At 36.6% G+C, this 25,265-nt stretch overlaps 1 protein-coding gene across 2 annotated transcripts in view; it reads right to left on the reverse strand.

The window, feature by feature from the left end:
- Positions 1–25,265, reverse strand: part of DNAJC13 (DnaJ heat shock protein family (Hsp40) member C13) — a 132,405-nt gene that overhangs the window by 23,626 nt on the left and 83,514 nt on the right. For both annotated transcript variants that reach the window (XM_078432334.2, XM_060638667.3), the window contains 17 exons: positions 23,861–24,015; positions 23,365–23,410; positions 21,156–21,310; positions 19,608–19,809; positions 18,223–18,338; positions 17,115–17,193; positions 15,363–15,498; positions 13,758–13,942; positions 13,233–13,307; positions 11,451–11,570; positions 10,285–10,464; positions 9,413–9,580; positions 7,230–7,343; positions 5,792–5,908; positions 4,306–4,483; positions 2,809–2,900; positions 754–853 (listed from right to left, as the gene is read on the reverse strand). In XM_078432334.2, the coding sequence (XP_078288460.1) occupies positions 754–853; positions 2,809–2,900; positions 4,306–4,483; positions 5,792–5,908; positions 7,230–7,343; positions 9,413–9,580; positions 10,285–10,464; positions 11,451–11,570; positions 13,233–13,307; positions 13,758–13,942; positions 15,363–15,498; positions 17,115–17,193; positions 18,223–18,338; positions 19,608–19,809; positions 21,156–21,310; positions 23,365–23,410; positions 23,861–24,015 (2,218 nt within the window). The remainder of the gene's footprint in view (positions 1–753; positions 854–2,808; positions 2,901–4,305; positions 4,484–5,791; positions 5,909–7,229; positions 7,344–9,412; positions 9,581–10,284; positions 10,465–11,450; positions 11,571–13,232; positions 13,308–13,757; positions 13,943–15,362; positions 15,499–17,114; positions 17,194–18,222; positions 18,339–19,607; positions 19,810–21,155; positions 21,311–23,364; positions 23,411–23,860; positions 24,016–25,265) is intronic.

Below are 25,265 nucleotides of genomic sequence, written 5' to 3' on the forward strand. Positions count from 1 at the left end.
AATCGAAATTCGACTCCATTCGAGTCACTGCATATAAAAGAAACACCTAAAGTGTGCAAGATACCAAGGCATCCATTAAATGAATGAGACAGGTTCTTGCTCTCACAGAGGAAGACAGGTATGAGCCAAGAGTGACATGGGTTCCAAGAGGCTGGCAAAGAACTGAGTAATGTTCTGTTAGTGGTGATGTTGGAGTCATAGTGCAATGGTCTTTGAAAAGCAGTCTCAAGGTTGATTCAAGCACAAATACACACGATGTTAGACAACGGCACAATTTAAGAGGAGCCTATATTAGTGCAGGCTGTGTTGAAGAAACAAGATAGGTATATTTTTAAAAACTAATCTCATACAGGAATGCAGGACTGAACTCTAAGCTGAAAACAAGGTAATTTTCATCTTAAGCACTTTTTTCCTGTCATCCAAGACCAATGATGTTTCTTTATAAACTGTGTGTCAATTCTCAATTACTTACATATATATCATCCTCAGAAAACTGAAAAGCCCAGTTATTTTTCTTTACTTTTTGACCTCTCTCACCTCCAACTTTCGAAATGGAAAATACAAAACAGTTTTGTTATTTATGTATAACATAGTTAGGAAGACAACTTTAATATAAAAAATACCACTTAAGAGATTCCAAAGTAAACATGGCTGTGTTTTGTCAGAAGTTTTATATTATCTATGTAACTGCTCCCTCTACAGGTTGGCCATGCTGTGGTTTTCAAAATTCCATTCATGAATATATATACATACTTGATGGCAATGAATGTAGAAGAGCCAATAAATTGGACAAAACCATTGATTCAGCAATATTGTTGACACAATCTTGGTTAGATGTCACTATATTCACAACCTGAAAATTAAATCAACAGGATATTAAGAGTTTGGGAAATAATTTTGGACCTAAATCAAATTAAGTCAGACCTAAATAAATTTGAGGCTTCACAAAAGTGAAAAAAATGTTTAGAGGACAAAATAGTTTATTTTCTTTTCCTGGTTATTTATTTGTTTGAAGAAGAGAGAGAGAGCACAAGCAGGGGAGGGGCAGAGAGAGAGAGAGAGAGAGAGAGAGAGAGAGAGAGAGAATCCCAAGCAGGCTCTGCAATGTCAGTGCAAAGCCCAATGCAGGGCTTGAACTCACAAACTGAGAAAATGACCTGAGCTGAGCTGAAATCAAGAGTCGGAGCCTTAACCGACTGAGCCACCCAGGTAACCCGCAAAATATTTTTTAACAGTTTGATTTTAAAAGAATGTCTTTATTACTTTGATCTTTTGAGAAATAACTTAAAATGTTAATGCTCGTATATATATTATGTACTTTAGCTTCCTATTAATTTAGAAATAAATACTGAACAAAAGAAATATTTTAGCACCAATTCAAAATCTTGAGGTTATTAAGAAGTCTTTGATGCTATACTGGTTCATGCAATGTTTTCCAATCACAAAACTGGGCAGGGGAGTGGTTAGGAAGATAACAACCCTCACTAAATAAACATTAAAAAAAATTAAAAAAAAAAAAAGGATGAACTCTCAAGTCTAACTTTTATAGTAAAGATCAATTTTGCTTCACTTGAACCACGTGGTCAACCAACAGATCTTAGATTTAATAATGTTCATTTAAAAAGTTACAAGGTACATGGAGGAATTAAGTAGAGGAACATGCTTAAGATTTTTTGACCAATTCAACTTGTATTATTTTATTAAAAATCTTTAAACCAAAATGCAATCTAAGAACACGTTTTACAAATAATTTAGAAACTGCTCATAAACCTGTTACAGCAGTATTCTTTACAAGTTGTGTTACAAAATGATCCTGGGAGGGGCGCCTGGGTGGCTCAGTCGGTTAAGCATCCGACTTCAGCTCAGGTCACGATCTCGAGGTCCGTGAGTTCGAGCCCCGCGTCGGGCTCTGGGCTGATGGCTCAGAACCTGGAGCCTGCTTCCGATTCTGTGTCTCCCTCTCTCTCTGCCCCTCCCCTGTTCATGCTCTGTCTCTCTCTGTCCCAAAAATAAATAAACGTTAAAAAAAAAAAAAAATTTTTAATTAAAAAAAAAAAATGATCCTGGGAGCTTACTCTGGGTTGCCTAGACCATAAGCCCCCTACAGCTAGGGATTTCCTGCTTCTCCCAGAGGAAAAGGCTGCACCAGGCTTCCCATGGGACCAGTTCTTTGACTCTCCTAAAGGAGGGGTTTCCAAGTTCTCTTGGACCTCCAAGGCTCATAGGTTCTGGGCAACTGGCTTTCCTAACCAGCTCCTGTAAAGAGTGTTAACACCCCAGCTGTTTGTCTGTAACCCTCACTGAAAAGGCTGCTTTTGTACTAATCCACAAAAAGGGATAGCAACTGAAGGGAAGGGGCGGGGGTGGGGGTGGGGGGGGGTGGGATCTGTCCTCTGAACACAAACCTACAGTGTGTAGCCAGCAATATGCCCTGGTCTCTGGGGACACTGGGAGATCAAGGAAACCCTACCCCCTATTCTTGTCATCTGTGTCTTCCAAGCTTCTCCAGTAAAGCCCATTCCTTAACCCACACTGCATGACACTATACAATGCATCCCAAGTTCTGATGCATGACACACAATGACCACACAGGGAAGCACCTTGAGTAACACTGTGCAGTTTGCTCTTCAAAATGAATACGCTAATTCAAATTTTAAGACCATATTTACTTGGCTTAATAAGCAAAATGAAAAAATAAAAACATAACACACATGGAAACTTCCAAATTCAGATGGTGATTAATTAAGGCCTAAACCACATACGGTACTGGTAGGAAAGGCAACATGCTTTAATATAAAATTCTTTTACCTCTAAAGCCAACTGCTGCACTTGACCAGCTCCATGGACTCGGAGAAGAGAAAATATTAACTTAAAGTGTCCAATGCATTCACTTTCAGAGCCTAGGGAATAAGAATAAAAATGTTTATCTTTTATTTCTAAGCAATGTTCTAAATGACAGACCTTCAGAAAGCCAATATACACTGTTGTTTACTGGCAATTCTAAGTCTCTGATCATCTTTCCTCAACATTTCTATCATTAAGTGAGTGAAGTTCCTCTAAGCAGCAGTAAATCTTAAGAGGCAAAGAATAAGACAGAATTTCTTAGGTTTGTTTTGTTTTCATTTCCATCCACACCCCTAGCCCTCAGGCTAAAAACAATATATCAAATACACACTCCAAATACAACTTTAAAAATAAGGGTGTAAGGTGGTATTTTTACTCTTTACCTCTAGATCTTATAGCTACCCCCTCTGCCTAATTATATTTTGGGAGTGTGTGACATCATTTGCCTTTTAGTTTTTAGACTGAATTGGAACTCTGCTGGTTGAGGTGTCATAGACACCTGTATGCATATATAAAGGGCTACTTGCGAAAATACATAAAACTGAATAGTATTTCTTCCGTTTCTCACCCACCTCAAACCCCAACCCCATATACTTACTACCATCTTGTTGTTAACAGAACAAAAACATTAAACATTAAAATTTTGTTCAGTGTATTTTTCCTTTTACTATATGGTAGTAAGAACACATATGGTGTAATCTGTAATTTTTTGAGACTTCAGAAGAAAATTCACTCAGTCTCCTTGAATTAAAAGAGTCTGAAAATATTCCATTAATAGGTTGCTTTTAAATTCATTTTCAAATCACTATATCATAATATATACTGAAAAGAGCAAAAGAGTACCTGAAAGTTAATAATAAAAATTAATAAAAAGGATTTGGGGTCTTCAAGTAACTTACGTTGAATCTGTATTGTTTTAGGTTTTATATTCCGTATCTGTTATCAAAGTTAGAAAACGCTTTCAGATTTTCACGCATGCATCTCCCTGGAGTCAGGCAAGACATTTTTGGAAATGTCCTCTTAAGGTCATTTAAGAATGAAAACTCTCACTTTTTTATTTCAATTTTTATATACCAAAAGCTTCAGTCAGTTTCTCAAAACTATGTGTCAGGTAGCAGAAAAGGCAAATTAGATCACCTAATTAATAAATCTAATTTAAGCACTTATATGTCAACTTATGTCATCAATGTGAAATTTTACACCATCAAAGTTATTCTACCTTTTCAACTCATTAAGACTTATTTTCTCTTAGAGATATGAATACTTCTAAACATGATGCCTTGACCTCTCCTTCCATCCTACTGTTTATAGGTAAAAATATGAGCTCAATTCTTGTTATGTTATACCAAGTAAACATTATAACCAAGTATACTATTTTCTTTGAGTTTCTCCGATAAAATTGGGAATTTTTAGGGCCCTTCTACTTTAAGGATCTTACTGATCAAGGGTATAGTCACACACCTGGATTATATTTTATGACATTTCTCAGAGCCTCCAAAGCCATTTCCACTCTTGGCAAGCGGTCTCCGTGTTGCTCTGACTCCACTTTTGCAGCATGTGTGATAGCCATGAATGTGTGGAGGTACTGGGCCTGGGAGCCTATATAATCCAAAAGACTTGCGGCAAATGCTTTTGGAACCTAAATTAAGTGGAGAAATGTTTACAAACACGTGTGCCCCCAGAAATAATCATTAAAAAACTCCAGAGCAACACCTTCCCCCACCCACCCTCCGGCAAAACCTTCAAGCTATGGAATGATTAAATTATACATACACATGAACATCTATGAATTGGGGGTTGTGGGGACAACACCCAGTTGCATTAGAAAGTGTTTCAGGGCGCCTGGGTGGCTCAGGCAGTTAAGCATCTGACTCCTGATTTCAGCTCAGGTCATGATCTTACAATTCATGAGATCAAGCCCCGCATCAGGCTCCGCAATGATAGCAAGGAGCCTGCTTGGGATTCTCTCTCCCTCCCTCTCTGCTCCTCTCCCGCTTGCAGTGTGCACACTCTTTTCTCAAAATAAACAAACTTAAAAAAAAAAAAAGTGTCCTTTAACTTTTGTCCTAATACATTAGAGATCTAATATACTCCCATTAGGATCTTAGTGTAACAATTCTGAATTAGAGTATCTCTTCCCTTTACAAATCAAAGTAATTGATAGTACAATATGTAACTTCTATAGTTTGGTTATATTTTTATATTTTAAAAAATATATACTTAGAATATCAATTCAAGGGACAGTTTTCAAAGAGACTTCACAAATAAATGAACTAATTCTGCTTAACAGCTGTTTATATATATTATCGTGATAAAAAATATATATTATGGTTTAGTAAATTCCTTTTTTTTCCAAGCACAAACTTTAAAACAGTCTCCCTTCTTCCCTCCTTACATGGCAACCAACCACAAAATCCTCCTTGTCACTTTCCAAAAAAGTAACTTGTGCTGTCATCGTGACACTCACTTGCTTCTCAAAGTGATTAGGGATCACCACAAGAAATGACATGGTTTGACCTCATTTTCTAAAAAGTCTCTTTGCTTTCCACGGGTATTTCCTTATTGTCCTCTAATAATTGGCCAGAGAAGTACTTCTAGCTGGTGGATGATGGAGTGAATGTGTAAATGACCTTGCACTTCCAGGAGAGACTAGTAAGTTGAAGGCATATGCACATGACACAGCTGGGAAGCATTATGCATAAAATACAAAAAATAGCTGGGCGAGGAATAACTTCTTATTCATGAATCCACAAAAATCAAATTCTTCAACATGCAAAATAAAGAGGCCTGTAATGGTACCCCGTCACATACCCAGGTTAGCATGAAGCATTAGGCAAGGGACAGGTATTTATTATTTCTGAATACCACACCGGGAAGTGAATAAACTAGCAGCTTTCAATAACAAATGACTGAAGGTATCACACGAAACTAAAAGCACAGAGCTTACCTCTAGTTGGAAAGTAGGGACTTCATTATACACCCTAACAAAAATCTCCCCTACAATAAGTTCTTTGGCATGATCGCTATAGACAAATTCTGATCCATAAGTTTTGTCACAATCACCCTTTTTAAAAAAGAAAACAAGCTGTTAGTTGTAAATCAAAATCATTACTGTCTGGCTTACAAATCTAACCATATTCAATTTAATAACAGATAAATAGCTTAACAGATCCATTCCTTTTCTAGAGGAAAAACATGGTAGGAAACCAATCATAGCACTCAATACAATATTAATGTTTATAATAATATGAACTCTGAAATAGGCATGGAGTTATGTTATTTTTTAGTTCAAAGATTAATACTATAACCCATTTTAAGATTTCAAAAGATCACAGAAGTCAGCCAATGAAGTGTCTTAGAGCTAGTGTTTATAAAGCAAGTATACGACACTTGGTTCTTCTCATTCCACTCAGCAGACATTTGACCTAGTCAGCTATAGACTGATGGAGCTCAGAAATGAACACATTTGGACTGGCCTTTAAAAAGTAACACGCTGAATGAAAGTGCTGGAAAACAGAGTCTCTGAATAAAAAAAAGACAGGGTACTGTTACAGAGATTGCCAAACAGAAGTGTTTCCATTTAAGGAAAAGGAAAAAGACAGAAAAGAGGAATGGGAGAGAAACAGTCCCAATGAAGATTCAGGTTGAAATTACACAGAATTTAAGTTGGACTGAAATCATATGTAAAAGTATACAATAAATTGTGAAGTATTAAACAAAGAGAAAATGCTATTATGTCCCTTCTGGTAAAAGGAGAGATGTATAAAAACGTGAGATCTATTCTCCCCAGCTCTGCAATTTTCAAAAGACTTCTATCTATGTAGAGTTCTGAGTGACTAATGAAATGAGTTAAATAGTTCAGGACATAACAGTGGTGTTTATTGCATAATAACTTCTAAACACACAGACATAACTGTCTGCTAACTCATCAAGTCTCAACGATCTAGTATGTGGATTATACAAGCCTTATCCTTATTGGGCACAGTACAGTCTTTTGGGGTTTTTTGTTTGTTTTTTCATAGCTTAAAAGATTCTCCACCAGAAGATGGCAAGACAAGAGAAATCATTCAATTCTGATACCAGAAAGCAACTCTGATATACTCAAAAAAGAGGCTGAAGAGAAGAGTGCTTTTAGGTAGAAAAATTCGTTACAATGGGAAGCAGCTACATGTAAACTAAACAGTAACAACCACAAATACAAATGTATCATTAAATACAAGAACACGGTTCTTACATGGACCACATATTAGGTGGCAAAAACCTATAGACTTGATTAACACCAAATGGAGACACAATAAATACGTTTCTGTTTTGTCAGTACTAAGTTATGTTTCCAGAGAATATTTATAAAAGTTACCCAAGAAATTTATGAAACAATAACATACTTTTTTAATCATGTTTTCTTGTTGGGATTCAAGAAATTCAAGTAGTTCTGCTCTTGTAGAATTGTTCCATATCAAATAGGGGCTCTCTGTGTTGCTGTTAAGCATCTTCAGAATCTAGGGCACAGAATATTACTATTTTGTAACATTTGGAAAAAAATAATTCAACTTATCATTTACTGAAACTGCTGATCACATGCCAAGCACTGTAACAAGTGCCTTAGAGACAATGGACCTCAATAATTCTAACAAGTTTGCTGATATCATCCATTTTGCAACTGAGAAAAATCAAAGCTGAGAGTAATCCAGGGATTTGTCCCAGGTCACACAGGCCTTAAGTGGGGAAACTAGGACACAAATTGGAGTCGGTATGACTTCACATCGTAACATTTGCTCTGCTATGGTGAAAATTACATGAGATAGTTGTGTTGAAACATTTAATAAACAGTAAACATGAGCTTAAAAAGAACTGTACCATACTGCCTTTACATAAACAAATCAGAAAACAAAATCTGTCTTTCTGAAGTATACTGCTATGAAGGGAAATAAAACTGAGGAGCAGAGAGTCACTTTAGATTTCCTTGGCCAAACCCGGACTCAAGGCTGCATGAAGCAGTTTTGAAGACACAGCTTCTGACTGCTTAGCCATCCAGTGTGCTTTCCCACTGTTTATTTAGCTCTCCTCGATTAGCAGTGTTATAGAAAGACTTGAGACTCTCTAATACAAACTTCTTAATTCTACATTTACAGAGCTCTATACTAGGAGGAGAGTAGCAGGTTATAACCTTCCTCTTATACAAAGCCATCTAACCTGTTTTTAAAACATTAACTACTAGTTAAATAAAATGATTGAAAAAATACATCCTTAGGAAAATTATCAAACTTTGAGAAATGGCAGTTTAAAATAAGCATTTTGAAAAATCCACATGGAGTTTAGGCCAAGATTCTGAAATGCTACTTTTCTCCCCCCACCACCCCACCCGACAGTTTATCAACAACCTGTCAGCATTTCTGGAAAGAATGTTTTCAATCAGCAAAATGCATCATGTATACTTTGCATAGAGAAAGTACAAACATGAGGAGCAGTATCTAAAGCTCTTCCCTCTTGCTCAGAGGGCACTGAAAAGCAATGGTCTACACTAAAAAAAGAATCAGGTTGAATTAAAAAACAAATGTTTAATAAATTCTAAGAATACTTTACATTTGGAACACTGAGGGCTTTTTCCCTTACAAAAGTACTGGATGATCATCAGAGAAAACATAAAAATAGCCTATAATTCAGCCATTCAGGGAGAAGTACAGTTAACATCCACCCATTTAATACCAAAAATGGGATTTTTAGCCTTTTCACTTAAAATACTTTACACATCTTTTTTTTTTTAATTTTTTTTATATTTATTTATTTTTTGAGACACATAGAGAGTCAGAGCACAAGTTGGGGGGGGGGGGGGGTAGAGAGAGAAGGAGACACAGAATCCGAAGCAGACTCCAGGCTCCGAGCTGTCAGCACAGAGCCTGACGCGGGGCTCGAACTCACAAACAATGAGATCATGACCTGAGCCGAAGTCAGACGCTCAACCGGCTGAGCCACCCAGGTGCCCCTAAACCTGTTTTAATGTCTTTAAATATACCTTTAAGGTTTCATAGTATCTTACTCAGTGGGTTTTTATACTTTAATGCTACATTCTTAGATTGTTTCTCAATGATCCTCACAAAAGAGGCCAAAGAGGTTGGGAGAGCTGTCAAAGTCATGCTTGACTTTTGTCACGAATCCATGTATGTGTATGTATTTATTAGCTTTTAGGATATCAACTCTGAGTGTAAATAAGTTCGAGCCTGTAAAACCGGACTCTGGGTCTCCTAACTCCCAGTTCTGTGCCCAGTGTGAAACACCATTCCAGGTTCACACTCTTGTCCTGTCTCTTCATGACTCAAGGTTGCGAAGAATTATGGTGGGCTCCAGAGCAGAGAAACCTGAAGTTAATCTACCCTTGCAGAAAGGGTGGACTTGCACAACCGTTACCAACACATCAATCCACAATAAACTGAATTTCCTGGCTGAGAGAACAAAGGTGAACAGGTTCAATTTTTAGATTTCCTACAGCAATAAACATTGCTGTGTTCCCCTCCTATTTAAAGGATCTTGCAACATTCATCAAAACCCAGGCTATCTCTGAAGCACGTACCTCAGTAGCACTAACTACAGCAAGTTTTCTAGCAACATAGGGTGTCAGCATGCCAGCTAAACTTTTTCTTATGGTTGGATTTTCTGGGGTAGCTTGTTCTTCAGGCAGGTATCCTCCAAGGCGACTCAGAGCACGGACACTCAATTTAGCAAGGCTGTTGGCTACTTCCTGTTACAAAAAATATTAATACATTGAAGTAGGTATGTCATCTTACATAGGTAGCACGGTGCCTTTATAAAATCAAAACTGTATGGACCGTATTTAAGGCGCAGAAAGGAAGTTCCCAACACTGATGTCAGAGAGTTCATGCATTAGAATGTACTCTTCCATTTACACAAAAGAACATTAGAATATACATACTCAGTTATAACCATTACACCATCTTATAGATAACTGGAAGAAGTACATTTGGGGGTAGGGTGGGGAGTACAGTAGAGGTAGGCAGACTTGCCTGCTAGAGGAACACACTAACAACGTGAGTAATGAAGGTGAGTGACTAAAAAAGGAGACAGAAAAAATATTCAAGGAAATGAGGTTAAGTATTCAAGTGCCTGGGGGAGCTAGCCCCAACAGCACCATTGTATTTCTCTGTGATATACAACCATAATTTTGCAATCATAAAAATGATTCTAGGTAATAGAAAAGATTAAGTTATGTGCAGTATATGCTACTATAAATTCCCTCCCCTTGAATCCTCATAGCATAAACGGTTAAGATAAAATAAGTTCTGGGACTTTAAGAGCTATAAATTTAGTTATCCAGAAAAACAGTTCATGTCTGGGGCTCTGTATAGCTAGACCTTTGCTTTGCATTATTCAGCATTAACCTATGGTTTGGGTTTAAATTCAAGACTAAAGCAGTGTGAAGGTTACCTGCTGATTTGTTTCTTCGCTTTTCTGAATGCCACTCTCTTCTAGCGTGTAGTCATAATTAAATAGATAACCAAGCAGATGCCACAAAATTCCAGCCTGAAATAGGTGTGTCTGTAGCCAGAAATCAACAGCAAAGGAACTGACACATTCTACTCCGAGAGCGGCCACCCGTGGAATACTCTGAGAGATTAAGAATAATGAAATTAAAAAAAAAAAAAAAAAGCTCCCAAGAGAAATTGGTTATGAATGTACATCAAGCTAGCCATCTTACTGCGCAAAATGTTCACCTCTCTTGTATTTTCAATTCCAATTTAAATCTGAATCCAATATCCTTTAAAGTCTAAAATTAAAAGTGACCCTGTGATAGGACACTGAATTGTTTTCGAGGCCAGTGCTCAAAGATTCGGAAATATAGTTTTCTCCATTTTTTGTATTCTAATTTTTAAAAACAGTGATAAGGCATTACAACTCACATGCTAGGGTCTTAACTGTATCAGAAATATCTTTAGTGCAGGTGTATGGATTTACTTCTTTATATCAGAGTTTGTATTCTTATTAAACACTTCGAAGGACATCATGTAAATATACTTAAGAGATTTTCATCAGATTTATTAACTCTAGATAACTTAGTCCAGGATCGGCACCCCAATCCTATTCAATTCCAACAGAACTCACTCCATCCAGTTATCTAAGAAAGCTCTCTCTCCTTCCCAGTCACCTACTTCACCTACCCTAGTTTGAGGCTAACTAGTTTGCCTCAAACTAGGCAAACTGCCTAGTTTGCCTCAGCAGTACAGGATTTGGAGGAAATATTAACTTCTCAGCAACCCAAAGCCCTTCCCACCAGTGACTTGATTGTTACATGGTCCTTTACTTGCATTAGATTCATTTACTCTAGTCTCTCATTTCTTCTCTGCCTCTCTTCCAATGTTCAGATGAGACCCACTTCCCTTTACATGTCACTTTAGTCTTATTTCTTATGGGCCACCATAGGAACTAAAGTCTCCATTTACACCAAGGGTTCTGTGAAAAATGATTTTAGAGATCCAAATAATGCACATAAAAACAATTTTGGGAAAACAGCTTATGTATAAATTGGGGACTGGCTATGTGACAAGAACACCCATTGCCTACTGCATCTAGAAAGCATTAAAGATGAACTCTACCTTGCCAAAATATAGCACCCGACAGAGATCCTTGATGATGCCAGGCATTTCCGTGATCTTCTCTCGGCATTCTTCAAACTGAGCGGCCACACTGTAGCATTTGCTTATGTGTCCACACACCTGCATGCAACACAACAGAGCAAAAACAAAAACCAAAAAAAGGTTCACGTGCACATTCCTTATTTAAGACACCAGAAATCAAGTCAGCAGAGATTCATGAATAATGCTTAATGCTATGTATGATGCTCCAAATTTAAAAAGAACATTTCTACTGAATCACTAGTAATTCTGGCTAAGATTTCCTCTATATGCAGGGTGGGCAAACCACGGCTACTGCAGTGCATGGGCCAAATTGGCCCTGGTTCATTTTTGTATGGCCAGGCAGCTAAGAATGGTTTTTACTTTTTCTCAAAAAGAGTTTAAGTGGGGTAGGGGCAGATAAAGAGGGGAGAGAGAGAACCCCCAATCAGGCTCTGCACTGCCATATCGGCGCAGAGCCCGATATGGGGCTTGAACTCATGAACCGTGAGATTATGACCTGAACCAAAACCAAGAGCTGGATGCGTAACTGACTGAGCCACCCAGGCACCCCAGTTTTACATTTTTAAAGGTTGTTAACACACACACACACACACACACACACACACACACACACACACACACAAATATGCAAGAGAGACTGTAAATAGTCTGACAAAAATATTTATTTACTCTCTGGCCCTTTATAAAAAGATGTCTGCCAACCTCCGGTTAAGGTATTTTTGTCCAACTTATGAACATTGCAGAACAATTCTGCTTATTTACCACACTTCAAAATAAAGTATGAAACTAAAAAGCTTGTACTCATTTAAGTGTTTATATTTATTTTTGAGAGAGAGAGAGAGAGAGAGAGAGAGAGAGAATCAGATGTGAATGGGGGAGGGGCTGAGAGAGAAGGGGACACAGAATCTGAAGCAGGCTCTGGGGTCTGAGCTGTTAGCACAGACCCCAACATGGGGCTCAAACCCACCAACCACAAGATCATGACCTGAGCCGAAGTCAGATGCTTAATCAACTGAGCCACCACCCAGGCACCCTGTACTTGTTTGTTTTATATTCTAAATTTGCTGGCATAAAAAGGACCACACAAAAAGATGCATTCTACAATGACCTTAATGAATTCCTGATGGATTTTTCTCTCAACAAGTTCAATTATAACCTTAACAGAAAAAAAACAAACTATAGTGATGGATTGTTATATCTAAGATGACAAATGTTAGGTGAACCTGTGGTAATCATTTCACAGTATACGTAAATCAAAGCATCATGCAATGTGCCTTAAATTAATACAATGATGTATGCCAACTGCTTCTTAATACAACTGGAAAAACATGACTAGAGATGGGAGAGGGAGGTAGAGAAGGAACTTACGGAAGGGGCAGATGATAAGTGAAAAAAGAATGGCAAAATGACAAATGTTTGTAAGTGGATGGTGGGGATATAAGAGTTCATCATACTATTCTCTAAGGAAAAAAAAAATCAAGCCACTAGAGTCCACGTGATTTAGTGTAGTACTTAAGTGTGATAAAGAAACCAATAGCCTCAGTATCACCTGAGAATTTGTTAAAAGCATATTCAGTCCTCTACCCCAGAACCACTGAATCAGAAACTATGGGCAGCAGCCCAAGTATGGGTCAGCCACCCACGTTTTCATGAGCCCTCCAAGTGATTCTCATAGAAGTTCAAGTTTCAATTACTACTGGTCTAGTGTAACTGTCTTGGAACCACACATTTTAGCCTCACCTGTACTGACATGTCACTTGGTTTACTAGAACGATTCAAGACAGCCACACAGCGACTAAATGCCTCCTGTAACACCTGAAGAGAAAGAAGTTATCCATTAATTCCCCATTTTGACTTGAAGTCTGAAAAGTCTTTTCTGGTAGGAATAAAATATTAACAACCTTTTAATGTTAGATACTTGGTAAATAAATGTTTACTCAATTAACATTTGTTAAACAAGTAAAAGATCCCTAGAAGTTTTTTGTTTTTTTTTTTAACATTCCCAATAAGCTATTTTGTGAGCAGTTAAGGTTATCAATTTTGAATCAAATACTTTCCAATTCACATTATGAAATAAAGCTCCATTTCTACCTTTAATTTTAATGCTAGAATATGGAGAACATAACATGTTATTTGGTGGAATAAATTAAGGTAAGAAATTCCATCAATTGTACTTGTACTTGGTGAATTCTCTATTGCCAAAAGTCATACAATGTGCCTCAACTAGCTTGAAGAGAAAGAAGGACAGAGGTCATCCCATATTACCTCAATTCCATTCTCCCTCCTGAGCTCTTCAGCATTGAGGGCCGAGCAGTTGACAGTATGGAAAGCTAGCTCTGTAGCAGCAGGCAACAATGGTGATTCTTTTGAGAACAGGAGGTCATCTGAAGTTTCCATTGTTATAGTCCTAATTAGCATGGGATATCCTGCATATTTATAAGGCTGTAAATCTGAAATAATCAAAAGTTAGTGTTGGGAAAACAGTAAGCAAAACAAAAATTGATTGTCATAGTTTTAAGTTAATTCTGACACTATGTTCAATTGTGTTCCCTTAAAAAAAATGACAAAATATTTAACATCTTAAATGTCTCCTAATTCTAGTTCATAAAAAGAAATTAAACCTAGTATAAATCCCTTGGATCTTTCCTTTTCTAGCATACTTGTTTGGCTGATTTCTCTAAAATTTTTCTGCTCCCAAAAAGATTATTTTCTGGTAGATTAAACTTTACTAAACTTAAGTATGTAGTGGTTTTGATCCTTTGCAAAATATCTACTTTCTGCATTGTCCACGGAATCTGTGTAACTTTTCATGTGACCGCAGACAGCACAGACAGATCAGAACCCCACACCAGAACTTATTTATAAATCCCCTTTGGGAAAAGTGGGAGGTGCAGCCTGAAAAAACATTATGACCTTGGTAATAAACCAATGGTGAGCCACAAGTGCAACTCTAATATAGTTATTAGCCATTAAAATGTAACCAATGGTTTGAAAAAGACTTGTTTACAGTCATTTTGATTAGTGGTAAATGCCATGTAACTAAATGCTTTACAAATGTGTTCTGTTCAATTCATATGCAAAAGTGAATTAGTCACTGCTCTCAAACTGCTAGATCCCCATGCTGTCCCGTGTAATACTAAAACTGCAATCCCACTTGTCTTCAATTACCCAACAGTCCTGCTTATCTCAAATCCCCACTGTCCTCTCTTCCTTCTCTCCCAACATCATCCTACAGAGCAAATGGGTCTCTAACTCTTGGCTTCAAGCCAAGTTCAGTTCCAAAGCCAAAGGACACCTGCAGTCTTGAAACTAACTTCCCATCCCCAACAAAGCCTTTAAAGTTTTCACTTTCCTGGCTTTCTGGTTATTGTTAACAGCAAATGGCACTGCAAACATGCTGGGAATTCCCAATAACCTTGTACTGTGAAATCATACCTATTTATTCTACAATCATGGTTTACAAACTATCCCATAGGATCAGAGGGTTTTGAGAGCTACCATAGGAAATGAGAAGTATGAGAAAAGTATATGATCACATGAAAAGTTTCTATTGGTTTTAAAGACCAGACCATTCTTTAGAAGCTTTTAAAGTTATGAACAGGCACAAAAAGCTAACGTCCTTCCAGAAGGAGTAACAAAAACTTGCTGGAAATGCAAAATACTAAAAAACATAGGTAAGAAGTGGAAAGTATAAAAACAAACAACATTTTGGCCCTTCCAATAGAAAACTACTCTTTTACTCTAAAATGCAATTCTAAGAATCTTATGCAATAATAACTCTAAAGCTATTAAAATATACTGTAGAAACAAGTAACATGGTAGGTATCAGCTGGAAGGTAAATTAGAATTTGAAAATAACACAAGCCTTACCTTCTTTATGACGGTTGAAGAGGATGCTCTGTGTTTTCAAAATTAAAATTATGTTCTCTGGATCTGGCCCATCCACTATTTTTGCTGATTTGGTGCATAAAAATTCATATGCTTTATTTACTTTTTCAAACATATCCTGTATATGACCAAACATAATTAACTTTTAGTGTGGAAGATCTCAAACCAAACAGCTGGTCTGTATTTTACCAATAACTTCTTAGTTATTATTTTGTTTTTTCCATTAAGGAATTCATTCCAATTGTAATCTAGCTGGTACACTCAAGGTGAAACCTCCCCCCCCTCCCCCCGCCGCCAAATAGCTATTTACTGACCTTAATACCATTACTAAAAAATTCTTCTTCACTTGGTTTATACCATATATATCATATTGAACTCATAAAGACAGTTTCTGAGCTATTATAAAAATAGTAAGAGCTGTTTATGGAGTACTGCAGCAGGCATTGTACTAAATATGCATTACAAACATTATCTCATTTAATCCTCCAAACGTCCATATGAAGTGTGAACAGTTATATCCTCATCCAGGGTCACAAAGTCAACTGGTGATGGGCTAAGACTTACACCCAGGTCTGACTCCTAAATCCATGTCTTAAATTACAACACCATATTATGTTCCTTGATCTACATGCTGATTCTTGTGTGTCATATTGTTTTACTACCATAGCTTTATAGAGTATTTCAACATCTGGTATTAAGTCTAGCAATTTAATACTGATTTAAATATTTCTTCCTATCTTGACTGTTTTCTCTCCCAGATGAACCTGAATTGCTACACATTTCTCAAAAAATCCCAGACTTTTGATTTAAAATGTCTTAAACATATAAAAGCAGTATCTTTTCTTTTTTAAAAAAAAATTTTTTTTAAATGTTTATTTATTTTTGAGAGCGAGAGAGAGAGACTGACAGACAGACACAGAGTGTGAACAGGGGAGGGGGAACCAGAGAGGTAGACACAGAATTAGAAGCAGGCTCCAGGCTCTGAGCTGCCAGCACAGAGCCTGATGGGAGGCTTGAACCCATGAACCGTGAGATCATGACCCAAGCTGAAGTCAGATGCTCAACCGACTGAGCCACCCGGGCATCCCAGCAGTATCTTTTCAATACAAAGTCTTCCCATTCAGGAGTAATGTCTGTCTTTAATTAAAAAAATATTAACCTTGAAATCAGTGGAAATTACTCCAAGTTTCTATCAATAAGCTATCAGTCGTAGTTATAGAAATCATATTGTGTGATTTCATCTTTTATGTAATCTTTCTTGGCATTTTAGTAGGAAGCTGAAGAGGCAGGATCAGGGAATACCACCACCAGGTAACTTTTAAGTCTGATCCAAATTTTCTATTTTTTCAGTTAGAACAATATGAAGTTGAATGTCATTAGAAAAAAAAAAATCACCCAAAGCAATTCAGATGGCCATAACTTCACCTACAAATTAATTACATTCATCCACATTCTTAACATTCAATTATTCATGTGACTGCCCATTAGACTTAATTCTTAGACATGAGAAAATATCCACTAGTTACTAGTATAAGGGCAGTCCTTCTGGTAAACTGAGGGAGGACCATTCATGCACAAACCAGGGGCATATGGGCCACAGGTTAATGTAACATACACTGGGCATTACGAGGCGGGCACGAGCACAGAGAGTGAATATACCTTTTCTCCACCTAAAACATTAATAGAGCAAAAAGAAGTCAACCCAAAAGTCCTAATTCCAAAGGTAGTACATACCCTCCCTTCTGGATTCTTATCAGGGTGGTACTTCTGTGCAAGTCTGAAGTAAGCTTTTCTAATCTTGCTCTCATCATGCCTGTTAAATAGCAAAATTATTTTATGAACAGAGTAAGGTACAAGAAAAAAATTTATATAATCATTTAAAATGATACTGTAAGAATCTTACTTTTATTATATATGATCACATATTAGGCATCAAATTAAACCCAGTAAGATTCAAGTAAGAATTTTTTTTTAATGTTTATTTATTTTGGGGAGAGAGGAAGAGGGACAGCACATGTGCGCAAACAGTGGAGGGGGAGAACAAAGAGGCAGAAGATCCAAAGTGGGCTCTGTGGTGACAGCAGGGAGCCCAATGAGGGGCTTGAACTCATGAACCGCAAGATCACGACCTGAGCTGAAATTGGACATTCAACTGAGCCACCAAGACACCCGAAGAGTATTCTTTACATACAAAAGATAAAACCTCAATGTTCCCTATGGAAGGTTATCATTCACTTCAAATCACAAAACTGTATTTGAAGAACTAAGAAAATTTTTTTCCAATTTTTCGAACTGTCACTTCAAACTCTATAATTTTAAGTAATATTGGCTATCAGCCTTGCCAAAAATGTATAAAATGTATAAAATCAGACCTAAGAAAATGTCTTTTAAACCACTTTTCTCTAATATTATCTATTCTACTATAAAAACTTCACTTATATATTAATGAAGTAAATGCACACTCTTTCCTATACATCTTAGCGTCCTAGATATATTGCTACCAAATCTATTCCTCACGTGTAACACAAATAGTAGGAGGAAGGGGGAAGATGAGTATATGAGTGATGACCATGTGGCAGGTACACTGCCAGGTGTTTTACATTATTTCAGTTAATAGAGAGCAAAACCTGTACCAGCAAGACAGAAAAATGTTAATTCTAACAAATTTGTAATAAATGATAATCACATGGATACATTTCCATATGGTTATTCCCACAGGTGTATACATATCAAAGAATAGGCAAAAAAAAATGTAAAAACCGTTGTTTAATAACTCAGTCTTTGATATTAATATTCTAAGGCAAGGCAAACTTTTACTATTACAATACTGAAAATAACTCACGGGCCCTGTCCTTGAGGGAGATTAAGCACTTCATAAGCATCATCTATTGACATTGTAGGTGGCTTCTTTTCAACTTCCTTCTTCCAGGCATCAAGAGTATCTTTTAGAAGCTTAACCTTAAAGACAGAGGATTAAAATTTATATCTTTTGTGAAAGTAAAACTATTTCAGAATGTAGTTATAAATTACAGAATTCTTGTGCTGTATTTAAACTGACATTTCTGGGCTATCCAACTATTACGGTTTTCTGAAATACACATAACCAAAGTCACTGCTAAATAAGTAGCAGGGTATCTGCTACAGGGCTACATTCCTCTCTTTTTCTTATGTGGTATTTTTATTCTCTGACAATTTCTGTCTTTACTTTTAATTGTTAAAAGAAATGTTCAGAAAGCACCGAGGAAAGAAAGCAGTATATGGTTACATGCTTCTCAAAGTGATCTAATGTAATTACCGGTAAGCTGACATTCAAACAAATCTAAGAGACAGTAAGTAAAACCAAGAGAGTCTGGGTAGCAGGTCAGAAGAAGAAAGCCAATATTTACTGCATGCATTTATGCCAAGGAGCTAGATGCTTTACAGACTGTAGCAGACTTAATTCTTGTACAAAATTTCAATAATACATGAAACCATTCAGATTCTTTGAGATAGCACCATGTTTCCCACTTAGTAAGTGGTAGAACTGGATTCAAACCTAAGTCTGACTAAAAAGCCCATACTTTTCTATTTCATGCTGAATCCGTAACAGGTAGCAGAGACAGCTGTCTTTATCTGGTCACAATAAAGAGGCAATGCCTAAGATGGCAACTGTTCTGAAATCTTTTGATGGTAAGGATAATGGTATAACCACTGCTATACTAAAAAATCAACAGGGGCACCCAGGCCCACTTTATTCCAGGCTTCCAGCAGATATCCAAGGGCTCAAGTTGGAGGGTTCCCAAGGGCACTGTGGACAGGCTACTATATAATAGTAGGTCCCACTTACTGCCTCCTATGTGTGCCAGGAATCATGCTATTTTTCATATGAATTCTCAATCTTCCCAACCACATGAGATAGTTGCTAGTAGTAGTAGTAGTACTGTTACTGTAACAGAGGCTTAGAGAAATCAAGCAATGTTAAATACACCTACTAATGGCCAAACTGAGACTCAATCCCAGACTGCCTAATTCCAACATCTGCGAGCTTACTCAATATGCTATAAAGACAAGCTTCTATATTTGGGATTTATCCAAATATATTACATTACACTCAGAGGTACACAGTCCTTAAATAAGAGGGAACATTTAAGGAAGCTATTATCCTTATCAGAGAAGAAATAAATACCCAGGAGTGATTAGAAGCTATGTTTACAGTTTGAGAAGGCACAAATTAACCTACTGACTTACCGGATCTTTAATGGGCCAATCTGGAAACCGGAGTGTATCGCAAAGTTGTTTGAGGTAATAAATATTACAAAATAGTTCATTTTCTAGTTGTGGATAGTTGATTACTGGGATGGGACAATATTGATAAAGTGCTCTTGTGTTACTCTGAAGACGTGGTGTGAAATCAGCAAGATGGGCAGCAATCTTCTCTATCATGAGGCGTCTACAATTAGAAAACTCTCCAAGCATTATGAAAGGTTTATTTTATTAAAAAAAAAAAAAAAAAGGTTAAGACAGGTAATCATGCACAATCTTTACGTGGATCTTCTTTAGAGTAACTCAATTATTGGCCTAAAATGTGTGTTTATAAGAATGTTACTGAGAATATTCCATACTTGTTATGTAAAAAGTCTCAATGGATATAAACTTGTTTATAATACTTATCTATAAGGACAAGCATAGAGCAAAAGGCTGATATCCCCAGTCCTTCCAAAAATCAGTCATTAGAAGGTCAAATGGTATTGAATTTGCATACTTCATGCAACACATGAGGGCATAACCAGGGGACTGAGTTTACTAGCACCTCAAAGAAGCTCACTACACAGTATTTATTATAATTAACAATCTGGTGTCTGGCTCTCAGTTCAGCAGAAATTTGATCAGATTAGTATACAGACAGCTATATCTTTTAGACAGGGACTTATATTAACCAATCTCAGGAGAAAAATATTCCATAGAAAAGTTGTGTTGTAAACTTCTTTATATTCCTATACATTTGTTCCCAATGAAAAGCATGATTGTCACACAGAATACATTGTTGACTAGCACATGCCAAGTCTACGGGTCAACCTACCTGACAACCCAAATGATAACCAGCAAGTGGCACTGTGAGTGTGAAGTCAGCCAAGGGAGTGAATAACAGACTCAGATCAACCGCCATCCAACTAAGAGGACTGAGGGGTTCTCCACAATAGTGGTGGCCTTGATACTGGACCTATGAAGTGTGCAGTCTTTTTCTAGACACAGCCTGTCTGGATGCTGACGTCTGCTTCTGTGCCTCTACTTTTTCTTGTTTTCCAAGGCTTTTCCTCCTCAAGGGCATTCTTTAGGAAAGTTAATTTCCACATTAAGGTCAAAATGTGCTAAGGGCCTCATTCTAAAATGAATTGGGGTATCTCTGGTATGATCCATTCTATGTGGGCACAGTCTTTAGTGGGGGACAGCTCTGTTTCCAAATACCAAGGAGGCGTGTCTTGATTTTATCCCTATATATTCCTTACATACACTGCCTAAAATTCTACCAGTTCCATAGACTGACTTAAGCATCACCAGTGGTAATAGGATCAACCTTATGTAAAGCTCTATTAAGGTAACGGTAACTCTGTCAAATCATGTTAGATTAGAAAAAAGCTCATGGCCTCATCAAACTCATCCCTTGATTTGGCACCAATGATCACTGTAGCTTGGATTATGTAACTAGTGAAAACAGTTCTTTTAACAGAAGTCAAACCAGGTGGCAAGAGGCAAGGATTCTGAGTATACAATACAAACAATCACTTGGCTATTTACCTCATTTCACTGCTCCAGATTGCTTCTGGAGTATCAAATTCTCCCAGAAAAATCTCAGAAAACTTTTCAGGCTCATAATTTTCTAAGTAACAAACCATTGCTTCTGGTAGGATGTGTCCAAGTATACTTCTCTGAAAAATATCTTGTCCTTTTGTCTTTAAAACAAAACACAAAAACACTAAAGTTACCGTTCAATTTTCTAATAAATGAATGAGGGTTAGGGAATATTTTAAGAAAACAACCAGAACAAATTGCTTTTATGTTCTGGAAATTTAGATGGAAACATGGCAAATTGTGAAGGGGAAGATGTCTGGTATTAACTGGCTTTGGCATGAGGTTCAAGGTAGAATTAACACTATTTGGGCCTCCAGCAGAGGCTTAAGCTTGTCAGATGTCAGGGGCTGCCGACATTATTTAGGAGGATCTGCTTGGACCACATGCAATAGTAAAGGACAGCACAAGGTGAGATGCCACCAAGACTTGTATCAATTTTCCTGTGTTACATTGTTGGTTGCAGTTTTCACCTATAACTGCTTCTGTTTTCAAAAACAAGTTAAGGCCAGAAAATCGACATCTTAAAAAGCCTGTCCTCAGGAAGTGTGGCTATTTAGATGGAAAGTATCTATTCAAGGTAATTATAATTAACTGTATTAAGAACTTCATATTCTCTGGCTGGCAAATGGGAGTCAGGAGAATGATCATACTTTATCATACTAAATTTTAAAACTCATTTCTTTACCTGATGGAAATAAAATCCTAAGGACTATAAATACTTTTCTTTTTTCCTTCTAGGCAAAGTGAGAATGTTTTATTCCTCTAGGATCTGACAAAGAGACAGAAGAAAAAACCCAGACACGGTTTTACCACCTAGTGCCAAGACAAATTAGATGATAAATACTTTCAGGCTTTTTTGCTAAATTCACTATCCGTTAAATTTTGGGACAAAGAATTGGTGGTTTCGTTCTTTAGAATACCATTATTTGGGGGGCTCCGGGTGGCTCAGTTGGTTAAGCATCTAACTTTGGCTTAGGTTCATGGGTTTGAGCCCCATGTTGGGCTCTATGCTGACAGTTCAGAGCCTGAAGCCTACTTCAGATTCTGTGTGTCCCTCTATCTTTGCCCCTCCCCTGCTCGTGTTCAGTCTGTCTCAAAAATAAACATTAAAAATAAAATAAAATAAAAAAGCCATTATTTGGTTAGTTTTTGCATCCAGAGTTCTGTTACAAACACAGTTTTGCTGTAATTATTCAAAATACTGTTAGGTGAAATGATATATCATTTTTGTTATAAAAATTTGAAAAAAAGATTCCATATGCATAACTGCACAGAAAAAAAGGGGAAAAAAAGAAATGCCAAAAGATGCCTAATGCTATACCGTGGTGGTCGCATTAATTTTTTTAAAACTCTTTTTATATTCTCATTTTCTATTTGTATAAAGCTGCGGAAATTATACTGCCATGGGCATCACTTTAATATTATTAGATTATTTTCAGGCCTTCCCTGGCTGCTCTAGAAAACATGACATTATACCACATTGTCAAAGAGGTATAACATTCCTTGGTTAGTGTCCTCAGCAGTGGACTGCTGTTGGTTTATTATTCTGCTCACAATAAAATCTGAAAATCAATGCTCCGTGAAAACTCTAACAAAATTTGAATCATCTTTCAGTTATATTTTGACAATAAATACCTCTGTAAAATATAGGTATAAAGTTTCAGGTTGTCAAAGCTATCTGGATGAACCTTAGCTTTTTTTGGATTCCTATTTTTCTTCCCCAGTAAAATGGCAAGGATACTTGAGAGCACCTGAAGAATAGCTTCAAAAAAGAAATTGGCACTTCTGCCACCTGAGGATCTGAACAAAAAGAAGGATGAAGTCTTTACTGAATTTTAGCTGAGTGTGAGATTCAGATATATACTGAGGTATTTATGGAAGTTATTAATCCAGGTTTTACACAACGGGAACAAGTTATATTCACAGCAGGGTCATGTTATAATTCATATCTGCAATTTCTAATGGGCTACATTTATTTTCATTAAAAAATATTAGCTTAGACTTTCTCTGTACAAGGTACCACAAGGAATGTGAAAGAGGAGTAAAACAGTACCTGCCCTCAAGTGCTTATAATCTAGTAAACATACACAGCTCAGGACAGTTTAGTGCCAAATAGCTTATGCAGCGTCAAGTTACATGAATTAATCTGGCTTACCTCCTCAGACTTGAAAGCCTGTTTGGTATGTGTATACTTCAAAAATCTAGAAAAAGAAATTACCTGTCAGACATAGGAACTGATTTAAATTAAGTAATCTTAGTTTTCTAAAGATCAGATTTTTTAATAAATAAAAGCCATGAAAGGCAACTTGTAAAAATACATACTCCCAAATTGTTTAATTTCTAATGAAGGCAAGAACTTAAATGAATTAGAAAGATTTTTAAATGATGGTCATATTAAGAATATATAATACGAAAAATTACCTAATTTGAAGAAAAAAGCAAAATGTCAAACTGTATGTGCAATATGAACATAGTGATGTTAAATACATATTAAAACTGTATAAAAGATGGTGATAAATTCTCACGTTAGATGTGGTAAAGTGGTATAATTATTTTCCCCATTCTAATTTCCAAATTCTCAGACATATAGTTAAACAGCTGTCCATGTACATTTGAAATAATTTTAAATAGATTACCATTAAAGTTCTTACCGAGCAACAGGAAGCACATTGGAACCTGTATACATCATGATAAAGAAAAATACTCCACTAAGATAAAGACGAGGTAACTGTGGGTTATCTTGCATGATATGGTATAACAAAATCGCAACCTTCTCAACAAGTATAGGGTCAAAGGTCAGCAGTAGCTAAAAAAATAAAATGTTTTTGTTACTGGATTATAAAAAACTTGCAATAACATCATTTACTTCAGGCTTATGTACTTCATGTGCTGAGGTTACACTTTCTTATATGTAATAAGTTACAAAATAAAAATCTGTGGGATTTAGTAAGCTACTGTCTACCAGACTCATCAGATTTGAAAATTAATTCATTTAACAACATTTAATGCAGAGATAGTAAAATATTGAGAATTGTTCAAAACTTATTCAGAAAAGACCCAAAGATGCCTGAAACTATGCTGTCATGATTACAGATAAAACCGTTTCTTATGCAGGAATCTTCTTAGGTGGCCTTCTTTGTTAATGACAAAATAAAAAAGAAAAAGGTAGGTATGCTTTGGGTTAGTTTCAGGATGTGAAGAATTCCCTGGAGACTACTTGAGAACTCAAGGAACAGAGAAAAACTATCAGTGCACACTAGCAGTACTAAAAAAATGAATCTACAAGTACAAGTAGAAGGAATGTGGGTGACCAAATACTAGCGGTACGTTTACTGCTGGCCGAAAGTACCAAGAGACGTGATCTCTAAAAAAAATTTGAGCTAGTAACACTGAAGGGAATATCTGGGGCCACCATAAGGAGTCTGGGCTTTTGAAAATCATATAGAGTTGCCATGAATAAACATTTGATCAAGAAATCTTCTAAGTCTTATCTTAATACAAGTGGCACTTCACTTTTCTATAAACATTTCCAAAGAATCCCCAGTGTTGGGTCAAATGCTACTAGTACAAAAAAATAACAAGAGTAAATACTAGCTCACACTAGGAGGTCAAAGTTCCAGACTCAGGAGACTAAACTGGTGTATGTCTTGCCTTTTAGTAAACTAGATTTCTCTGTGTTCTGGTGTCTTATCTGTTCCTCAAGGTATTTTGATGTAGTATTTAGTACTATGAGATATTTTACAAAGGAAAAACAGATACAGTAACAGGATTTTCCCTAGTGTTAGTAGCAGTCGTAGCTCAAGACTTGACATCATTTTAATTAAAATATGGGAATAAGCAGGCAAAAACTCAGAATATTTGAAATTATGACTATACCAGAAAACCTAGGACATTCACTCACTGTATCTTAGACACACTCTAAAAATTCCAAAGCTGTATCAAAAGGTAAAACCGGTGTGCTCTTAAAGTCAAATGAAGTACAGAAATCTGTACCAACCGATGTAGATAATGTGTTCCTGAAAACTACTATAGCTGCCTGTGTTTAGCAAGAGTAAG

Source organism: Panthera onca, chromosome C2, assembly GCF_046562875.1.
Source record: "Panthera onca isolate mPanOnc1 chromosome C2, mPanOnc1 haplotype 2, whole genome shotgun sequence".
In the NCBI taxonomy this organism is placed as follows: Eukaryota; Metazoa; Chordata; class Mammalia; order Carnivora; family Felidae; genus Panthera; species Panthera onca.